Consider the following 21,624-nt stretch of genomic DNA (forward strand, 5'->3'; position numbering starts at 1 on the left):
GGTGTTCATAGACAGAGGAGAGTATGCGGAAAGTGGAAGAATAAACAACCGGGCTCCCTTTAAAGAGAGCACACAGCTCGGTGGTTGTGTTACAGGTTCGTTTCCATCCTCCAACATGGCGTGGACAAAATATCAGTTGTTCTTGGCGGGGCTGATGCTCACAACTGGCTCCATCAACACCTTATCCGCAAAGTGAGTAAATGTAGCTTTGTTTTATTTATTTACTTTTTTCAAAATAGTGTTATGTGTTTATAGTTAGTTAATTACAGTATACCCGAATAACTTAAATCAGGTTATAACAACATAATAAATTCGACGCTTATTTTCTTCCGTTTTATCTACGTGAATTAGTCGTTATCACCTGTTTCTTACATTAAGTCGTGTTTCAGTTGTTTTTTTTTTAACAACACAGATCTAGCTAGCCGTTAGCTGTTGACGCCAAATAGTAAAATACTTCATCTTGTTGTCAAGCTAGGTCCCAAACAACGTTGTCTACTAAGAAGCTTGTGTAAAAAGCATCAGCAGTCGGTGAAATATTGACGCAGATGTTCCTGTCGATAAGGTGTTGACAGGAAACGGTTGCTAATGAGAAACAAACGACCCAGTTTTTTGTTTGCCATAAATCAGACGTCTAAATCAGAACTGATCTCTTCTAAGATAAAATAAGGCACCTGTGCTGAATAAAGCACGACGAAATGTATCTTACTTCTCAGGGCTTCAAATGAATAGCCTTGCTTTGCTAACTATATGGTACAGTGAGGTCAACGCATGACTTGCTGTCATTTGGTCGTAAAATGCTCAGTATCAAGCATAATATCCAACAATAAAACAAACTGCTAGAATTTGCATTTATGTTTTAGTTCGCTAAATTTTAATTATTACTTTTGAGTGGAAATTATGTAAATTTTACAGGTCTTTATTCACTTAGATAAATACATTTTATTTTTTTTAAAGAAAAGAGTTAAAAGATTATCGAAAATTACATTTGTAAACTAATCTAACTAAAGTTTAATAATTTTAATGACTAATATTTACTACCTTCCAAAATTCCTTTTTATAGTATTGTTTTTTGTGTTCTGCTTTTTAATAAATGACAAGTATGCTTTATTTTTTAGCCTATTTAATAAGTTTGTCATCATCCAAACAAAATTAGCACATTCCTAATCAGAAATCACTTGCAATAACTAGAGTAGAAAATAATTAATATTTAATTACTATTTTATCATTAAAGATTTATATAGCAAGAATACATTTTGCACTAAAAGAAAAATTAAAACAGAGGCAAAATGATAAATTCCAATTTATTCAAACAACAAACTATGAAATATTCTACTGAAACGTGTTTAATGCCTTCAGTTTCTTTGTCTGAGTTAATCATTTAGTTGTTACATTAAGCTTAAACTCTTCTCTTTAGAACTGTTGTAAAAATAACATTTTTGATTTCAGCATTATTAAAATAGAAAGTGAATTGAAACAGAAGTGAACTTTTGCTTTATTTGTTTATGAAGCAGGACTGAAATGTGTCTTGATTGTTACTGATTGGGCATAAAACTGAAATCTGAGACTAAAGAAGGAACTTTGACTAGAAAAGCCTCATTTGCAGTCTGAGTGTAAAGTTTCAAATGTGACAGACATGCGTTTTTCAGATAGGAGGGTAATCTAAAGCCATAGAATAATCCGGGTTTCTTGAGTAAGCCTGAAAGTGAAGTACATATGATCAACAATTCTGTTTTTAAATATTAAATCATCTTTTCCTATAGAAAGTACATCACATTGGTGAAACCCAACATTTGGCTTTTTTAACTTCTCCAATATTTTGTGATGTCAGCGTTATCCTTCCTGTCTCTCGCTTCCATTTCCTCGTGTCGTGTTCTATTGAAAAACGATACTTGCTTCTAAAAGAACAACAAAAAAAATCCCTGCACTGTCATGTTGCTCAGAGGGAAACTCTGCTACTTACAGGCTAGATTTCACTACAGTCACATGATAGCTTACCTGTCACAGAGCCGCTTCCTGGCAGCAGAGATAGCCGCTCAATCATTCTGCCGCTGCTTGCATCTTGTTTTAAGTGCTGTGGAAACATATGTAAAAGCAAAGTGACACTGTAAAACAGAGGATTATTGTAGATTTTGATGTGAGTTTAATAGATTTCAAACAAGCATTTGAATCTTGACTGACATGTGAAGACAGGACTCTCACGTGTCAGTCATGCTTCTTGTGACTAGCCAAAGGCTTTATGCCGACCTAAGCACTCATTAACCACACAAGTAAAATGCAACGTTATCACCATTTTGTCTGCCTTTGCAGTGAGTCTGGCCTGCTGTCATCCACTGGGACATTCATGCTTATGTGGCAGACATTATTTTTTTTACTGGATTTGCTTCCTGACATCTTTTGTAAACTTTTGAAGTCTAGTCGAAACATTCACCGCTGTCATGCTTTACGTTACTCATGTGTCAATAATCAATCTGCATGATGTGTTTTTCTCTGACAGATGGGCTGACATGTTCTCAGCAAAGGGTTGCCATGGTAACCCTGAACACGCCTTTTCCCATCCATTTGTACAGGTACAGTAATATGCTTTAAATTATAGCAGAGATTATTGAAATTTGTATTCACAGAAATGGGCACATATCATGTATAAAAGTGTCAAATATAAACTGGTTGTCTATCTGAAGTATTTTCAACTTATTGTACTTATTATCTTCTTCTGCACTGAAGAATCAGTGTTTACTGAGCGGTGTAGGTCTTTTCCACCTTTTGAAATTCTGTTCACAATCAAAGTGAGATTTACACTGGACTATTGACCAATGTAACCTCATAAATGAGGCAGGAGAACAACTTCTTCTGTAAAGTATTATCACAAAGGAATACCTGGGAACCACAAAGAAATATGTTAAGAAATATCAACAAGTCATATCAAAATAGAGCGGAAAAATGCTAGCATTAGCCACTTCAGTAAACTGCTGTGCAGGGAAACATTGTCAGCAGAAGTGAGATTTAAGTATACAAAAGGTCATAGCTCCATCTGCAGAAACATATATAACTTTAAAAACACAATGCTTTCCTGTAGAAACTCCTTTTGGGACAAAATATCTGTCACAGAAAACTGACACTGCAGCATCTAAAACACTACTTGTAGATTCATACATATACTGTAGGATGGAGTGTATATTAACGCACGCTACAGTTGAGGTTTTTAGCATTCTCATGTCATTGGTTTATTTAACAGTAAGGAATAATAAGTCTGGGACTCAAATGTTTGAATCATATGTTTTTGTCATGCTGCAGCTTTTTGTCCCTAAAAAACCACATGGTGCATCTTACAGTTGCTGAGTAAATTAAATCACCTGTGAATCTGTCTTTCTCTCTCTCTTTCCAGGCTGTGGGAATGTTTCTGGGCGAGTTCAGCTGTCTCGCCGTCTTCTACATCTTGCTGTGCCATGACAGACGCAGCCCAGAGCCAAGAATGAACATCGGCCAGAGCTTCAACCCTCTACTCTTCTTCCCTCCTGCAATGTGTGACATGACAGCCACGTCCATCATGTATGTTGGTAAGTTCAGCAGAACTGGTTCGTATGGTTTGTTTGCTGGTTCAGTCAAGAAGAATGATTGGAAATGTACAATTTCAATCAGACATTAAGAATCAATAATTCATTTCTCTTCATTGTTAATTGGATAAAATTACTTTTTGCAGTTTATCTGCATTCATTAAATTCTAGAATCTTGTTTGCAGAACTGTGTTTTTTTTTCTAGCTCTCAACATGACGAGCGCCTCCAGTTTCCAGATGCTTCGCGGCGCCGTCATCATCTTCACCGGTCTCCTGTCTGTAGCTTTTCTGGGTCGTCGGCTCGCACCCAGTCAGTGGCTCGGCATCTTCGTCACCATCCTCGGCCTGGTGGTAGTGGGACTCGCCGACTTTGTTAGTGGCCACAGAGATGACTCCCACAAGCTCAATGATGTCATCACAGGTAAAAAACTTTTTCAAAATCCTTACATAAAGACAAAATGTTTTTAATTAGATTTAAAATACAGTTAAAGTCCACCTTCTGCTCTGCAGGTGATCTCCTGATCATCATGGCTCAGATCATCGTTTCAGTGCAGATGGTGCTGGAGGAAAAGTTTGTCTACAAGCATGATGTGCATCCTCTTCGAGCCGTTGGAACTGAAGGTAAACAAGTTAATAAGTAAGCTACAACAACAAAAGTGATGTTATAATAATCTTTAAAAAAGTTCACTAATTCAGCACTTTGGACAGTGATGTGAATACCAAAATACATACGAGACAGGTCAGGGACAAGGAATCAATTGGATAACTAAGTCATCTACTGATAATCGTGGCAAAAAGCCTGAAAGAAAACTATCTCTAAAATTGACTTATTTGTGATTACTTGGATTTTAAGTTTATATTGGTCATTTACTGGGTATTGACTGCGTCTGAACTGTTACTTGATGCATTTGTTTGTCTGACGACACTTTGTAAGCTTTATGGAATTTCATGTAGCCTCTGTTTGCAATTATATAATCATCTTAGAGCTGAGAAGCCAAGCACAAATGCACGTTCAAGGTCTTCTCTCAGCTATCAGTAGGCCTGTTGCAACAAACACACTTCTGTTTCACAGTCCAATGACCGCATGTGTGGAAAGGCAGCCTGACCACAGTATTAGCATATATATGGCCTAAGAGATTGCATGCCTAAGTCCAGCCTATTGTGCCCAAGAAAATAAATTTCCTAATGCAAATTAAATACATGAAGAAGTAGTTCTATACATCGGCAGGTATGAATTGATGCATGATGTCCCCTAGCCAATAACTCCATGTTGTTCCCAAAGAAATCAACCATAACTTACTAGTTTTCAAATACTGGACTATTGCTCATAATCATTAAAATCTCAAAATGTTAATACTCTGAGTTTTATGTAATGTTCAATATTTGCAAAACCCAAATTCGTATAAAAAATTTAAAAAAACTTTGACCCTCCCCCAAATATTGGAGCCCTGGGCGATAGCCCCTGTTTGTAATGCCGGGCCCAGCAGGGATAAAAAAAGCGGATAGAGGTAAAAACAGAAAGAAAACCTGTTAGAGGCCTGCAAAGATTCAACAATATAAATTGCAAAATCATTTATTATTTCCTTTTGATTTCATAAATTCTGTATGTGTTAAAATCTTGATAAAATGATCTCAGCAGCTGTAACAAGTTTCTTTGGTATGCACCACTCAAGTCACAAAAACTTTTGTTTTTTAGGGGAATTTTTAGCCGAGATTAATTTGATTTCACTTAAACAGCTGGTTGATTAAATGTGTGTTTTCTATCCTCAGGTTTGTTTGGTTTTGTCGTCCTTTCCCTGCTGCTCATCCCCATGTACTTCATCCACGTCGGGAACTTCAGCGACAATCCTCGGCAGGTCCTGGAGGACGCGCTGGACGCCTTCTGTCAGATTGGATACAAGCCCCTCATCCTTTTGGCTCTCCTGGGCAACACGGTCAGCATCGCCTTCTTCAACTTCGCCGGGATCAGCGTCACCAAGGAGATCAGCGCCACCACCCGGATGGTGTTGGACAGCCTGCGTACGCTGGTCATCTGGGTGGTGAGCCTGGCGCTGGGCTGGGAGCAGTTTCACGGCCTGCAGGTTCTGGGATTTGTGGTCCTGCTGACAGGCACGGCGCTCTACAACGGACTGCACCGCCCCCTGCTGGCCAGGATACCGTGGTGCGCCGCCAGGATGAACCTGGACGATGAAGGCAGCGATGCGGAAAGAGAGAGACTGCTGAACGATGGAAGGGTGCTGGCCAGTGAAGACACATAAACTGAGCTGAAACACTCAGCAAAAATAGTTCCACAGAAACTGCAGCTCTTATAAATGCTGTCAGACGTTTTTTACGCATTTTCTGTTCATGCCTCAGGTTTTTACTGATCTCATAAAATGCTGTAGTATGAAACTACTTTTAAAAGTAATACTTTAACATTTTGGGGGGGAAAAAAACTTTCTTTTCTTGCAGAGAACTTAAAAAGTTTACTGACAACACTTTCTTAAAGGCGAATCAATTTGACTTCATACATTCATTCAGGAAGAAAAAAAAACAAAGTCACTGCTGGCACACTCATCGGTCCTCCTGCTGTGAATAATTTGTACAATCCCCTTTTATCTGTAGAATAGCACTTACTCTTCTTCTACAACATGTCACACACTTATAACAGGTTTTCTACAGGATTTAGGTTTGAGAGGGCAAAAAAGGTTAATTTTGTGTCTGTTGAACCGTTTCTATGTTGTCTGGGTTAATATGCTGCTGAGAGACTCATTGACTATCTTTAATCTTTTAATTAAGTTTTTTGCTTGTTACAGAGTCTTGGGAGCCCCATGATACAAGTGGAAGTTATACCAGATAAAAGTGCTTAGAAATCCTGATTCGCATAAAAATGTAAAGACAGAGAAATTTAAACTGACTTTAACTGGATTTTAAAAGCGTCTTGTTCTTTTGGTGAGAAGTTAGGAAGATTTACAGACATTGATTTGGGTATTGTGTTTCTTATACTACCAGTTTCTTTGTTGCATTTATTTTTCTTTGTAACTGGAAGAAGGCTTCCAGGTTTGAGGTCAAACCTCAAACATTAATTAATGTCAACATTAATTAATGTCAATGTTGACATTAATTATTCTGCAAGGTGAATAATTTGTTCTTGTCCCAAAATGTCAGACATTTACAAGCTAGAAATGGAAGAAGTGGAAAAGCTTGAACATCACAACGTTTTAAAGGGAGTGTTTCTGTGTAAGAGGAACTTTTAGTTTCTTAGACATTCTTAAAGAAGCCAAAAAAATGTTTTATGTAGTTTTTTCTAATTATTTTTGCTCTTTCATTTTTAGAAAAGAAGCTTGAGAATTTAGTTTGTTGGTATTTGGAGCAAAAATCCTAGAGTGCACTTTTGTGGGAAAAAAAAACTGCCCACATGACTTCTTTTTCTGTATTTTTAAATTTTGTTTCAAGTCAGACAGTCATCTCATCATGTGTCAAGTCTGAAATAAGTAAATTTGTTGTGCCAAGTTTTCTGCTTATATATGGGCAGTCATTATGTTTCCTCGTAGATAGCGCTACAGGTATTTCAGAAAAGTATTGCCAATTTTTTAAAATCCCAGTTGGGATGATTCCTAAAATTAACAACGTGGATATGATTGAAAACTCTGACATGTTTTATTTTTCAGAGCTTCGAGAGTGTCCTGTTATTGACTGTACAGTGAAGAATAAAAAAGGGAACTTTTATACATTTACTCAAATGTGCATGTGTTAAAGTTGAAGATTTTATAGAATAAAACATACACAAAAATCCCACACTTACATTTCACAAGTAAAGATTTAGTGCCTTTTAGTTTTTAGATCATTTTAAATTGAATGCATTATCAATTTAGCTATAAAGTAAGACTTTTAATAAATAGTCTTAATAATAAACATGTATCTTAAAAAGACATTCAGCTGTGATGTTTTTTTCTTCTCTGCATGACATTAGTATATACAATGCTATGCTTGGACAACTTCTTTGCATGGACAAAGTTGTCCATGCAAAGAAGAATGGACAACTTCCCTATTTTCTTATCTCGTTGTGCAAAACTGGTAGCCATTACGCCAACAAAGTCTCAGCTGTATTTGAAGAGACAGGCGGTTCTTTAAAGTTTCAACTCAAAAAGTTGAATACAAAAGCATATATCTCTCTTATAAAGCTATTTTTCAAAATTGAAAACCATCCATATTTTTCTATTTCACAATTATGTTGTGTTTGGTATTGATATATCCTGTGTAATCATAATAACTTATATTTAATTCATGAGTACAATGTGACACAATGTGGTAAAGTTTCAGGTTTATGGACATTTTGCAAACTATAATAGTTAATTTTATAATACTGAATATTGAAGAAACACTAGGCTCTAATGTCACTTTCTTAGGCTAATCAGCCTCCAAAGATCCTTTTCATGCTTTAGTGGAGATCAAAGGTCAAATCCAGAGATCCCCAGAAAACTGTATGTGAAACCATGATGAATTTAATTGAGCAAGACAGAGGAGCATGTATTAACTGACCACACACACATGCTGATTGGTTTTAATTTGGTGCATTACAAAGGAGCTCCAGCTCAAAATGCCACACACCATGTTTTCATCTGCTAAGCCTGTTTTTGTGCTCTGTATGCTGACATAAAGTTGACTCTCCACATATTATTGAGCTGTCAGCTGATTGTACTGTTCACAGAGACTTCAAGTAACTGAAAAGATACAAATATTTGCATATGTTGGAACATTTTTCCACATGTTTGTTTGATCTTTGAACATGTGTGTGAGAGAGAAAAGCACCAGTATGTGCTGCAGGTGTTTGTGAGGAACACCTGCAGCTGTCCGCACTAATCAATCCAAGCAGGCTTGTCTGAGTTCAACGAAGCTCAAAAACCTCCACTTATTACTCAATACTAAGTCAAGCTCAAAAGCCCTTTGCATATGGTGGAGCACGACATTTTATGACATGAAATTGAATTAAAAAGTCTTTGCTTGAAGCTGTGGAGATAAACTGTTTGCACAGATCAAAGCTCTGCCCACTAATGAATGTACGGCAGTTATTTATTAAAAGCAAGTTTTTTATGCTTAGTTTCTTTAAAAGTGCTAGCCAGTGCTTCCTCTTATCCAAACTAAAATATTTCAGAACAAAGTGCAGTGTATTCTGCACTTTTTCTACCTCAAATTGAAGCTGACTGATACAGACACTTTAGTGTAAATTGGGTTTCTGCCATTGAGTCAGGGTTGAAAACACACAGATGAATTTAATTGACTCAGACAAGTCTTATTGTTCTGACATATTTTAAATAAATATTTCTATTTAAATACAGAACAGTACTTTTTCCTGAGAATAAACTAATCACTATTTGGTTCTGTAGACATTTGTCTATGGGTATAAGTGCAAGAAAAAAGACAGGTCTAATTTCTAATCATTTGAAAACCAGCTATCATTTTACTTACAGCTCATAATTTTGCTCCACTTTGTGTTGGTCAATCACATATAATCGTAATAAAATACATTACTGTTTATGGCTGTAACTTGACAAAATGTGTAAAGGTTAGGGTGTGTAAACACTTTAAAACAAGATGTATCCACTTTGGATTTCACACAGGGATGGTAGTGGAAATGTTTTCTTGCAGCGCATTGTTTATTTTCTTCTACAGAACTGAACATGTAAGTGAGACAGCTCTCAACTCTGGTCTATATGTCTGCTAAAAGTATTTATTAAACTGATGTTAATATGAAGCAAAATTATTATTAGTTTCACAACTTTGGACATTTTTAGTGCCACACCGGCACACAACTACTACTTTAAAAATATCATAATAGAATAGTAGTAAAGACTCTGCAGTGTCTGTCATAGCCACTGGGTGGCGGTGTTTCGCTAAAAAAAGAAAATCTCGTCCTTGATTTGTACCTTAATATCCCCAAGCAATAAAAAATCGGAAATTGCATGGTAAGCGCTGCGCAGTGTGACATTTACATCGTGCTTAAAAAAAAGGCATCTAAAATATTCGCTAAACTTCAACATCTAGATTTACAGTTAAACTAACACAGATACGTGTCTTGTGCATGAAGATTTTAATTAAAAAGGTAACATAGTAAGGTCTTGTATTTGTCCAAAAATGTCCTCAGCTCTGCTGTTGACAGCAGCTGGATCTGAACCCGCAGCCTCTCACATATAAATAAAATAATAGATATAAAAGATGGACAAAACAACACAAACGACCCTCTAGGGACAGAGCGGGGAAAACCATTTCCAGTAGCTGTTGGCGGGACAAATTTGTCCCATAGGATAATGTGGACTGTCCCATGAGACAGACATACAGATAGATAGATAGATAGATAGATAGATAGATAGATAGATAGATAGATAGATAGATAGATAGATAGATAGATAGATAGATAGATAGATAGATAGATAGATAGATAGATAGATAGATAGATAGATAGATCGATCGCAGCGATGACGCATATTTAATTCAAAAACTAAAAATGTTATCTATTTTTCTGTGACCTGGAGTTTGAGGGTTTCAAATTCATTTATTTGCAGTTCACAAAAAAATAATAAAAATATCACAATAAAAAATATATCATATTTAAATTTTATGTTTTTTAACGTATAATTTGGCATTGTTGTTCTTATTAGAATAAAAAAATTTTCCGAGCTAGATCTGCTTATAATGGGAGCTTGATATGACTCTATCCAATTAGTTTATATATATATACGGGAACGGCTTACGGTTCTTGCGCATTAACCGTGGGTTAATGCGGTCAATGCGCAGTGCAGGGCTGCAGAGCCGCAAGAAGCGACTAATCTGTAATGCAAACACACGGATGTCCCCACGTCTCCAAGTCACTATTATATTTAAAAGCTCCCACTAAAGCAAACCATCCTCAAGTTGTTTATAACTGAGGGTGGGCTGAGGTGAGTGTGGCTAGTCTACCACTCCAATGTCCAGCTAATGTCCACTTCATGGTTTTAATTTGGCCGAGCTGAGAGTGATGGGGAGTCTGTCCTCCCTCATTCCGAAACCACTTCAAGATGTTCTTCGTTATTTACTGGACATTAATCTATTGTTTTCATTCATGTTGCTAGTTATTGACAATAACATTATTCCCCCCCAAAAGAGTTTTTTTGTTTAAGCCTGTATCGTACTAGATTAAAAATGACTTTTTCTCCGAGCTTTCAAATTATTAGGTTTATTTCAGGCTAAAGTCACATAAAAATAATGGTGCAAACATTTTGTTAGAGCATAAAACTTATGAAATGTAAAGAAATAACATAACTCCAAGTTTTACTTTTTTTTAATAAATATTTTTACATGAATAAAAACCGCTATATTTTAAATGTCAGTTAAATATTCTAATAATAAGGATCCATAAAACATTTTAAGTAAATAATTCCAGTTAAATATTTTAAGGTTGAAGACTGCATTTTGAACCTGCGAGAACATATAACATTCATTTAAACTATTTATTCATTTTAAGTGCACAAATAAAAGAGACATAATATGTGTTAATAATTTCTTTCAGTTTATTCCATGAGACAAAAAATAATCTTTACTTGTTCTACAAATACACTTTTTTCATATCTAACAGCATTGTCAGCTAAATTTATATTTATAAATGCTAAGATAATTTTTTTTTTTTTAGTATAAAGTATTAAACAGAAAGCCATCATCCTTATTGGATATATATTTTCAAACAAAAACAGACGATAGTCAAATCTGTTTAAGGTGAAAAAATAAATGAGGTCCACATTTGCAGAAATGAGATTTTAGACACTGGGGGGAGCTGCTTGTACAGTCACAGCCTTCAAACACTCATTAATGCTTCTACATAACATTTTATGTGCCACAAGAAGACCTTGTTCACTAATTTATTCATAACTAATATTTGTACTCTCGGGCAACTTAAACCGATCAAACTTAATTAAACAAAACACAGAATTTATATTTATTTGACATTAATATGTACGTGTTAAATATGTGCAACAAGTGTGAAAAGATATGACTGCTGAAAGGCCTTCCTCTATTGTCCAAAGTCTTAATTAAAGTGAGTAGGCATATCATTAGACATAAACCAGATAAGAGAGACAAACAGTTGTTTGACATTTTGAATTTGCTTTAGTTTAAGTGAAAACTGTCTTCACTGAACCTCTGAGAGAGTTCATGGTCTCATAGATGTGATGTGCTCAGGGTCACATAAACGGGACAATCATGTTTTGAATTGACTTTAGACGTAGCCCTCTCTTCATCTCTCTCTTCTCTCTATGGAAATGATGGCAGCGTGCCATACAGAAGTCTGTGTACAATGGCCCAGGTCCCATTAAATCTGCGAAAGTTCCTTCCTGAGGTAAACATTGCCAGAAATAGTAATCCTGGCCCGAACTGGATGGGGGTCTTACGGGAGGGGAGCAATAATTCTCAGTGTAATAATGGGAATCGCTTCATTCTGCCCAGCTGCGTGGGTCGCAAACAGTCCGAGGTCCTCATTCAGGTTTTTTTTTCTTCTTCTCCTTCTGATAAGGCTTCCTGAAAAACACGGAGGGAGCAATTAGGCGACAACAATAGAGGCTTTAAACTTGGGGTAGTGCACAGTTGCACGCCTTTGTTTTCATCTACAATGAGCATGTGACTCATAAAAGCTTCAACATTGTGTTTTCATGGTGTTTGTTTAGTCTCTGATTAGCTTCATGGCAGAGTATGAACGCAAGGCTGTCAAGTCAATTAGGCAAGAATGTTGCTCCATTTCAAAAACGCTGTGACCTCTTATGGAAATGATGATCTGAACTTCTGCTTTTTCTTTGATAATCTTTCATGTTTAGAAGGTGTGGTGAAATCTGAATAGCATTAAAAGTAAAAACAGAGCCAGGCTAATACACAAAATCGAGCACAAATACTCACAAGTCTGGCTCAAAGATTTAAATATAAGGATAATTATATTAGACAGCATTTTTCTATAGTTTCTACTTTATAACTAGAATATTTATATTATCTGCAGGGAGCTGCAAGCCCCAGTTTTCATGAAGAGACACAACATTATGATCTGATGGAAGAGAATACACCTGTTTCCATTATATTTTTATTTCAGAAAGAAAGAAATATTGTGTTTTTTTGTCTTAAGAGTTTATTTTTTAATATATTTTCAATTCACTGTAAAAGGATCCAAATAGAGTTAATGTAAAAAGTGATAAAACTCTTCCCTGTTGGATTGAAGACTGTGTGAGCCACGGCGACCTGCAGCTTTGTGAAGGGGGGAAAAATGAATGCGTTAACTAACACAGCTCGTCCTGAGAGTGTCTCGTTTCCCATCAGTCATTCTGCTCTGCGGAGGTTAGACTTGTAGGAAAGACATGATGATGATGAACACCTTCCAGGATGAGTCTAGCAGAAATATTTCACCTTTTTCTTTTTACGGATCATCCGTAAATCAAGCGTGTCGTTTTTATTATATAAAATTTTCAGAGTTTTATGGTTTCAGAAATGATATCATAATATGGGAAAAGAAGAAAAAGTGAGGCCACACTTGCATGTGAAGGATTTTTTTTTTTATATTACAGTGACATTAAAAAGTACTGAACCGTGTCACAGTTTGGATTTTGTAAACAGGAACCTCCATATATTTTATTTGAGTTTTCAATGACAAACCAACATAAAGTATGAAACAAAAGTTACAATTTTAATTATTTCCAAAACTGTGAAAATTTGATACCCACTATAAAAACTAGAGCAACCAAAAGTCTTCAGAAATCACCTGGTAAACAGAGTCCACTTGAATGTAATTTAATAGCATTATAAATCCTGCTGATCTGTGAAGGTCTCAGAGGTTTGTTAAAAAGTTTAAAACAAGATTAGTTTACAAAGCAGCATCTCAAGATTTGGACATCTCATAGTGCTGCTCAGTCCATCATCTGAGAATAAATAAATATCTGCAAATCTACCAAGACAGGCCAGGAGGTGATTAATCAAATCCTGTAATAAGAAATACAAAAATCCAGAGCTCACATGTGAAAATGTGTTGACTGAACTACTAGTGTCGCAATAAATAAAACTGCCTTTTATGCAAAAAGGGCAAGAGGAAAAAGTCAATGTTAAGCAATAAAAAGTCATGTGTTCATTTTTTTCATTGGATAATAAAACAAACTTGGGATGGATTGAGACCAAAGTGTAACTTTTTGGGCTAAATCTAAATGTGTTGTGGAATACGGCTCATTATCCTGAGCAAACAATCTCTACTGTTAAACATGATGGTGGCAGCATCGTGGTATGGGGAAGCTTTTCCTCAGCAGGAACATGGCAGCTTGTCAATGTCAAAGAAGATGACGAGGGATGGAGCTAAATACGGGAAAGTCCCGGAAGAAAACCTGTCAGGCAAAAAAACTTTAAACATGGGAGGGAGGCTCGCGTTCCTCGAAGGTACTGATTCTGGTAGAGAACATACAAATTGTTGCCTCACTTGTTAGGTCAAAAAAAAAAGCTAAGTGCGCTTAACATTATGTCCATGTGAAATACAGCGAACCTTGTAGCTTCAAGGTGATGAAATTAGGAAACTTTCAAGTGAAATGAAATCTTTTGCAAGACACTCTAGACAGACTACATTGCTTAATTTTCTTTCCCCAAAATTATCTAATTATCTTCCCACTAAACCATTTCTGCAAACGCACGTCAGATACCTGCAACCTTTTCTTCTCTCCTCACTGCGTGGGTATAACCGCTGATCCGACGTCTGTTTTCTCAAGTGCTTCCCACTGAAAAGGCTCATCAGCACCTGAAATAACTCGAGGCGCGCTGCGCACCGCCACATCCTCTTCCCTGGATTGTTTTGACTGCTGGACGGAGGGCAAACGTTAAATGTCATTTTTCTAATTTTAACCCGGAAAAGTGTCACTCGAAAACACCATGATAGCGGGCAGTCAGGGTCATCGGCGCTTCCGCCCGCGTGAATCGGGACTAAATGAGTGCGCGGAGGGCCTTCTGAAGCTATTGTTTTCAACACATGCGAGAGAAACATGCGATCGGAGTTTGGAGCTGGAGGAGGAGGAGGAGGAAGAAGAGGGGGAGCAAACAGAGAAGATCAGACTGTAGAAGAGTGGAAGACGGGTCGGTTTTGACTGAGCGTAAAATGCGTGGAGAGAAGGTGAACCTGCGCGTTTAAAACGAGAATCAAGCAGCCGAACAGGCCATAAAATCATCCGATTCTAAAATCTCGTTGGCCAGGAGCCAAGCGGCATGAATCTTGAGAGGGGCCTTGCGGATGAAGTATCGCCTCTGAAGTTAATTGTGTTGTGCGCGTAGGAGGGGGAATAGATTTCCTCTGTTTATTATGAGCATGGGGACGGATTTGCGTCACCGTGCAACTTGCAGGTTGAGATAAAGTTGCACAAATATTGAACAAGGGAAGTTCTAACAGTCATTATAAAGTTTCCCTCCTCTTCGTCTCCGGAAGAAATAAGGATTTCTGCTGTGTCCTAAAATACTAAAACGGCTTCTATTTTAGGGGCATATCTAACAGGCGTATCCGCTCATTTAACACGAATCAGAGCCCATCAAAAACAGGATGAGACGGAGCTAATAGAGACTCTCCTGGGCGTAGCTTCATGAGAATGCGCTGTTGATCGTTTATTACCTGACCTATTTATAGAGACTTGCAGAAGTATTTATACCGCCTAAACATTTTTTCCCTCCACATTTTGTTAAATTAGGACCATACAACAATGTATTTTAGTGTGATATCTGTATGTCATCGACAGAACTGATGCGGAAGGAAAATGAGATATTGTTTTCACCTCGTTTTCCAAATAAGCGTCTGAGTCATTGACGACCTTTCACTGCAGTAACACCTGCAACGCTTTCAGCTTCCAGCTTTGCACATCTAGAGATGGACATGTTTGCCCAAAGAGCCTTAAGCTCAGTCAGACTGGAAGGAGAAAATCTGCAGCACAATTTCCATACTCTGCCAAATATTCACAGATCTGGACTTTGATTGGACCATTCTAAGACATGTAAATTCTCTGATGTATAACATATTGTACCTCTGACCTCATGATGAGTTGTCCTGCTGTAAGATCCAGGATCAAGTCGTGTGAAGCCTTAACAGTTTGTTTTGTTTAAAGCTTGCTCTGTAATTAGCTGAATTAATCTTTGGCCCTGACCAGCTTCTATGTCCCTGTTAAAAAAAGACACAAAACCCTTTCCACAGAATAATGCTCCCACCACCGTGTTTCACAATTGCTTCTTTTTTTGTATTTTATTTTCATGTTTGTGGTAACTGTTTCTCTCCAAAAGACAGATTTAGCTCTTACACTGGGCTTTATTTGTTATTGTATCAACCTTCCAGACCACTCAGGTCTTCTGGTTTTGGTCTGTTTTTCATCCCCAGAACCAGAACCAAACACTGAGCAGCAGCATTCAGCATTTCAAACAGCTGAAACACGGACATCGAGGCTAAAATCCCAACTTTTTACAGATGACTTCGATTTGTAGTAACTGAATCATTGATCAACACATTGGTGATTCTGATTATGGCATTTGAGAAAATGTAATATGTATTATTTGACCATTTGAATGTGACTTATTTAGGGGTGCAAGAGTAAACAGAGTTGAACAAAAGTGCACACCACACTTTTCAGATTTATATTTGTACGACATTTTTAGAACAAAAGCATAATTTTCCTTACTTTTGTGTTGGTCTATTGCTTATAAGTTCCCAATAAGGTTTGATGATGTAAAGTGACAAAATCTAAAAAAGTTTGAAGTGTATAAATAGTGTTCTGGGCTGAATGTCATGCTATGTTTCTTGGTATTTTTGTGTTATAAAACTGACCTCACATTGCCTTCTTCAACTTAGTTTACACGAAGAATCCAAATTAACGCGAATCTTCGGCTCTAATGACTGCTTTAGTGCGTTATGTGAGTGAGGAGTGGGCTCTCTTTAAGTGATCAATCCATCATCTCAGGATCAAAATTGCTCCCTGCTCATGTGTGCGCAAGAGAAAGAGAGAGAAAAAAGAGAGAGAGATCGTCTTAGTTTGCAACAACAAACGATATGAGTAAAGGCAACGCACCTATTGGCTCAGAGAGCGACCAATCAGCATCAGCGGAGGAACTTCAGAGTGGAACTTCGGGGTTAGAGTTTCAGACCAGTGAGAGCGTTTTTGGCACAACCAGGACGCGCATCTGTCCTCCTGAAGCGTTATCCGTGCTTATCGTTTTACATGTCTGTCTTTTTATAACATCATTTGAGAAACAATACGAATCGTTAGAAGCTCCGGGATGTACACCGCCGGGCTCAACCCGTTTTACGCATCCAATTTCAGCCTCTGGTCGGCATACTGCGCCGGAGGCTTCGCTGTGGATACCATAAAGAAGCCGTCGTTTTGCATCGCAGACATTTTGCAAGCAGGAGATGCGGAGAACATCCCCGGATCGTCCGCCCTCATGGTGCACATGGGACACCACCATCACCACCATCACCAGCAGCAGCGCGCTCAGCAGGCGCACTCCGGCGGCTCTCCGCTGCGTCCTGCTCCCGTCGCGCCGGAGCCTTCATCGGTGTTCGGAGCCAGACTCAGCCCGGCGTCTCCGTACAACAGACACGGACTGCAGCTCACCACCGTCTCTAGGACGCCGTTCAATTCCCAGCAGGCACCCCCGCCTTCAAGTAAAGACCTCAAATTCGGAATCGATAGGATTTTATCCACAGACTTTGATCCAAAATGCAAAGAAAAGTCTTCTCTAAGAGGTGAGCGGTAACTTGATTGTAATAAAACATTTGCAGAGATGCATCCAGTCCTAATACCCACATTTTAAGTTATTATCCCCAAGAAATAATTACTTAGGAACTCATCAAGCACAGGGATAGGCAGTTTAGAAAATGAAAGCAGCAAACTAGAAGCAACTCTATGTTTTGCGTTTAAGAGAGCAAGTTAGCACAAACTCAGGAGCCCCTTAACAAGAGGTCACACAGGTCATGATCATCAGCAAAAATCCGCATTTCTACACAGACCTATTTCAAAAGTCTCCCTAAAATTTTCTCCCTCCTGTGCTTGTGTCCAAACTGACTGAAGCCCATCATCATCTCTCATATTTTGTAACAGATCTCACCTCCATCGTTAGCTCGAACCGTCAGTCAGGCCTCCACATCCCTATTCAACCTCCAGCCAGCCCCTACTTCTCCTCCATAGACCCCGGGATGAGCGACGCGTCCTCCATGATGGGCTCACTAGGCAGCGGCAGCGGCAGACACGCAGGCCAGCATCAGTTTCAGGACACCTTCCCAGGTAGACATCACCTGTAGAGTAGAGCAACACAGAGAACATTACATTTCCTTGTGTGTTTTCAACCTTGAAACCCCTCGGGTGGTGCTTTAACCCCATGTCCTCCCTTGTTGTCTGTTGTCCAGGTCCCTACGCAGTGCTCACGAAAGACACAATGCCACAGACGTACAAGAGGAAAAGGTCATGGTCGAGGGCCGTGTTTTCGAACCTGCAGAGGAAAGGCCTGGAGAAGAGATTTGAAATACAGAAGTATGTCACCAAGCCTGACAGAAAACAGCTGGCGGCCATGCTGGGGCTCACAGACGCTCAGGTAAGACTCAGGTTAAGGTGCACAAAGCTGATTGAAACACATTTTTGGCACAAATCCATCACACAAAAATTGCTCAGAGAGAATCGTTCATTTAAACGTGCGCTGATTAAATCAGCCAGAGAACCTTTTAATCTGCTCGGATCGAGGATCAGTATAATGTCAGATATTGTCAGTATATATTAAAGCAAAATTAATCACTTCTGCCATTTTCATTCCATAATCACATTACCGATCAACATTCACAATGACGCAGTTTTTGAATTTAAGAAAAATCAGATAAATGCTTTAAGATGTAAACGCAGATGATGATGATATTCCTCAATTTTCTCTTCAATTTTGATTCAACCTCCATTGGCACATTTTTCTCTTTAATGTTTTAGTCCTTGTGGGGAGGAGGGGAGGAAATCATAGTTTGGTCAGATTTCCAACAAAATTGGAAGTAGGTATCGGCCAAGGAAAGCCGGATTGGTGCTTGTGTAATTATCAGGAACAGAAGTGCAGTGAGCTTAGGAGCTTCGGTGTATTTTACTTTATTTAAAGAGGAAAGACAAGCTGTTGTAGCAATAGCTTCTGATCAAAATGAAAAATAAAACAGTAAATTGTGTCCAATTTACTGCGTGAATCAGGTCTTAATTGTTGCTGTAACAATTACACAGGTATGTTTCATTTTCCTCCTTTTCAGAGCAAATCTGCTGCCCACACTATAGGGCATCCGCATCCACGGTGTTATTTATCAAAGGTGCCATGACAGGCAAAACGGCAAATTTTTAGCCACTAAATATGAAATACAAAAAAATAAAATAAAATAGCAGCTTCATATTTAAAAATCTATATTTATATTTGCGGTGTTGTCCCCTCCTCCATTGTACAAAAAAAGGAGTTCTTGCAATTTAATGAGAAACAAATTATGAAATACAAAAACTTCTGCTGAATAATAGTGAGTAAAAAAAAATTACTTCTTCATTATTCACATTAAATGCAACCAATGTCTTACAGCCACATGCTCGCTTCATGTGCACATTTTACTTGTCCAAGTGTCTAGAAGCTGCAGCCTTGGCCTTTAACTCGACATCAGCCTGCATGGCGTCAGTGAGGTGTGAGTTGACTGGTTGAAAAAGGCCATCATATCTTTAGCAGTATTTCACTGCCTGTATTTGTTTACAGCTCATCAGTTAACATGGAAATATCAGATAATCAATTAAACAGTGTGTAAAGATAAAGATCATTATTATTGTGAGACATTTTAATTTAATGCAATTGTTTCTGAACTGCTACTGAAGTACAAAGAGGTTCTGCACTGAATATGGAATATGGTTTTCAGGTTTTTTTTCTATATTTTCACCCAGCTCAGAAATATATATGGTAATTGTATTTAACTGCAATATTCATATTCAATTTAACTGTGTCGCTCTGTTTGAGTACAAACATGTTAATTAAAGAAATGGAAAACTGCGAATTTAAAAGCTATGTTTTGGACTAAGTTTGGCCCGGCCTAAGTACATTTGGTGGAAGAAAACTTGCCTCAATTTCCCCAAATTGTTACAAAACATGAGAAAAAATTAAACCGAGGCGTGTTTAACGTGTGTTCCCAGGTAAAAGTGTGGTTCCAGAACAGGCGCATGAAGTGGAGACACTCCAAGGAGGCCCAGGCTCAGAAGGACAAGGAGAAGGACGAGAAGCCGGAGAAAGGAGCCTCAGAGGCGGGGGGACTGGAGCCGAAGGAGCCGACAGAGTCCGAGTGCGAGAGCGAGGCTCGGAGCGACAGCGAGTCGGACGAAGCCGAGGAGGAAGAGAGCGGAGACGGACATTTGGACATTTCTGAGCTCAACAACAACAAGACCAGCGTGATCATGAGCGGGAGCGCTCAGGCGGCCACCGCGGACTCCTGCCCCACGCCCACGGACACGGCAACTGCAACGGCGTCGCAGGTGTTGATATGAAAAAAAAAAAAAAGAAAAAAAAAAAATAAATAAATAAATAAAAATCAGGCCACGAACAATGAAGGAACGTCTGTTAGCCTATTTTTGTCTGAAGAGCCTCAGTGACATTAAAGACCCGCGGAGTGTTTAGCGTCTGCATCCGGAAACAGGTCAGTTCACGTCCAGCGAGCAGCAGTGGGAGCTCAGAGACCGATTCATTCTTGCACACTATTGTAGCCCAGCAGGCAGAAGGAGCATGGTGAAAAAGTGTGAATTTTATTAGATTTTGCTGTTTTATCTTCTAATTATTTTTTCATCGCTTTAATAATAAAACCGGACATAATTTAAACTTATTTCTGGCCTATAATTACTGTCTTGAATAGAGCTGCAGAGTTGAGGATGATGATGATGATGACAACGATGATGATGCGGTTGCGGATTTTATTGTTATTGCAGGAACCACTCGACTTATGTTGTAAATGAAATCTTTGGACAACTGCAGTATTATTACATATTTGTTTGTTTTGATACATAGATGTGCTATTTTGTTAAAAGTAATTTGCACTGAAAAATGTAAATAAAATGTTTTTACTTGGGAAAATCTATTATTATTATTATTATTATTATTATTATTGGCTTACTCACTACAGTATTTTTTGGTGATTTATGTATTTGCGAGTCTACCAGTGCTTGCAAACGTTCTAATAATACTAAAAATACCATTTGCACTCCAGTTAAGAAGACAAATTCTTAAAATCGTAAATAAAGGAGATGAAGAGGGCAAAATATGACTATTAATATTATTATTAATGTACAAGGGCTCGGGAGGTTGTTTAATCCAAATAAATAGCCATAGAAAAAGTCCTATTATTAGTCTAATTATTAATTTTGACCCATAAATACATTTTAAGGATGAACCCTGTGCACTTGGAGCCTGCACCAAGGAAGGATCCAATTTATAGCCTGTATACATTTACTGGCTCCAGATAGCAGCTAACACCCGGGTGACTATTTTTCACGCATTTAAAAATACAATCCGCCTCTTCTCCGTTTATGGTGTTGCTAATACTCTTCCTCCGCAATGCGCGTTCGTTGCGGGGCTTTAATCTCGCTGCAGCTTCATAATGTGTAGACCAACAAGAAGAGAAGAAGTAGCACGAAGGATGACAGCGGTGGGGAAATGTGCTTTCTCAATCCGCCTTGTCATGCTCATCAATGGCGACAGAATTACAAGGAATCCGCTTTTATTGCAGCAAGAGGCGGAGGCCCGCACATGCGCAGCGTGTGTGCGTGTTTAAGGATGCTTAATGACATGATATCATGATACCCTCCCTCACATTACAAGACTATTAAACCTATCAGGGTCTGTAGGAGTCTTTGCATTTTAGAAGATAGACACAAATCTTAAATAAAACCCCCACACATCATGGAGTTTGGAAATGGTAATTGCTGCAGGCTTTATTTTGAATAAAAATGTGAGAACTCATAAAAACATTCTCCTGAAGAAGCCAGCTGCAGCTGAGCACAGAAGAAAAGATTGTGTAAGATGACAAGTTGAGTCAAGCCGATGTTAA

The 21,624-nt window shown here is 38.2% G+C and overlaps 2 protein-coding genes across 3 annotated transcripts; both read left to right on the forward strand.

Moving 5' to 3' along the window:
• slc35f6 (solute carrier family 35 member F6) lies at positions 1-7,464 on the forward strand. The gene is made up of 6 exons (XM_032585654.1): positions 1-192; positions 2,495-2,567; positions 3,383-3,554; positions 3,757-3,972; positions 4,062-4,172; positions 5,322-7,464. Exons 1-6 carry the CDS (start codon positions 116-118, stop codon positions 5,807-5,809), a joined length of 1,137 nt encoding a protein of 378 aa, XP_032441545.1. The 5' UTR covers positions 1-115; the 3' UTR covers positions 5,810-7,464.
• Positions 7,465-16,620: 9,156 nt separating this feature from the next.
• hlx1 (H2.0-like homeo box 1 (Drosophila)) lies at positions 16,621-20,651 on the forward strand. 2 transcript variants are annotated; one of them, XM_032585652.1, is made up of 4 exons: positions 16,622-17,286; positions 17,642-17,824; positions 17,947-18,131; positions 19,724-20,651. In XM_032585652.1, exons 1-4 carry the CDS (start codon positions 16,818-16,820, stop codon positions 20,069-20,071), a joined length of 1,185 nt encoding a protein of 394 aa, XP_032441543.1. In that variant the 5' UTR covers positions 16,622-16,817; the 3' UTR covers positions 20,072-20,651. The 2 variants fall into 2 exon arrangements, with proteins under 2 accessions (XP_032441544.1, XP_032441543.1); XM_032585653.1 differs by lacking the exon at positions 17,642-17,824 and having other exon boundaries at positions 16,621-17,286.
• The last annotated feature ends 973 nt before the right edge of the window (positions 20,652-21,624 follow it).

This window comes from Xiphophorus hellerii, chromosome 15 (assembly GCF_003331165.1).
Source record: "Xiphophorus hellerii strain 12219 chromosome 15, Xiphophorus_hellerii-4.1, whole genome shotgun sequence".
Lineage (NCBI taxonomy): Eukaryota > Metazoa > Chordata > Actinopteri > Cyprinodontiformes > Poeciliidae > Xiphophorus > Xiphophorus hellerii.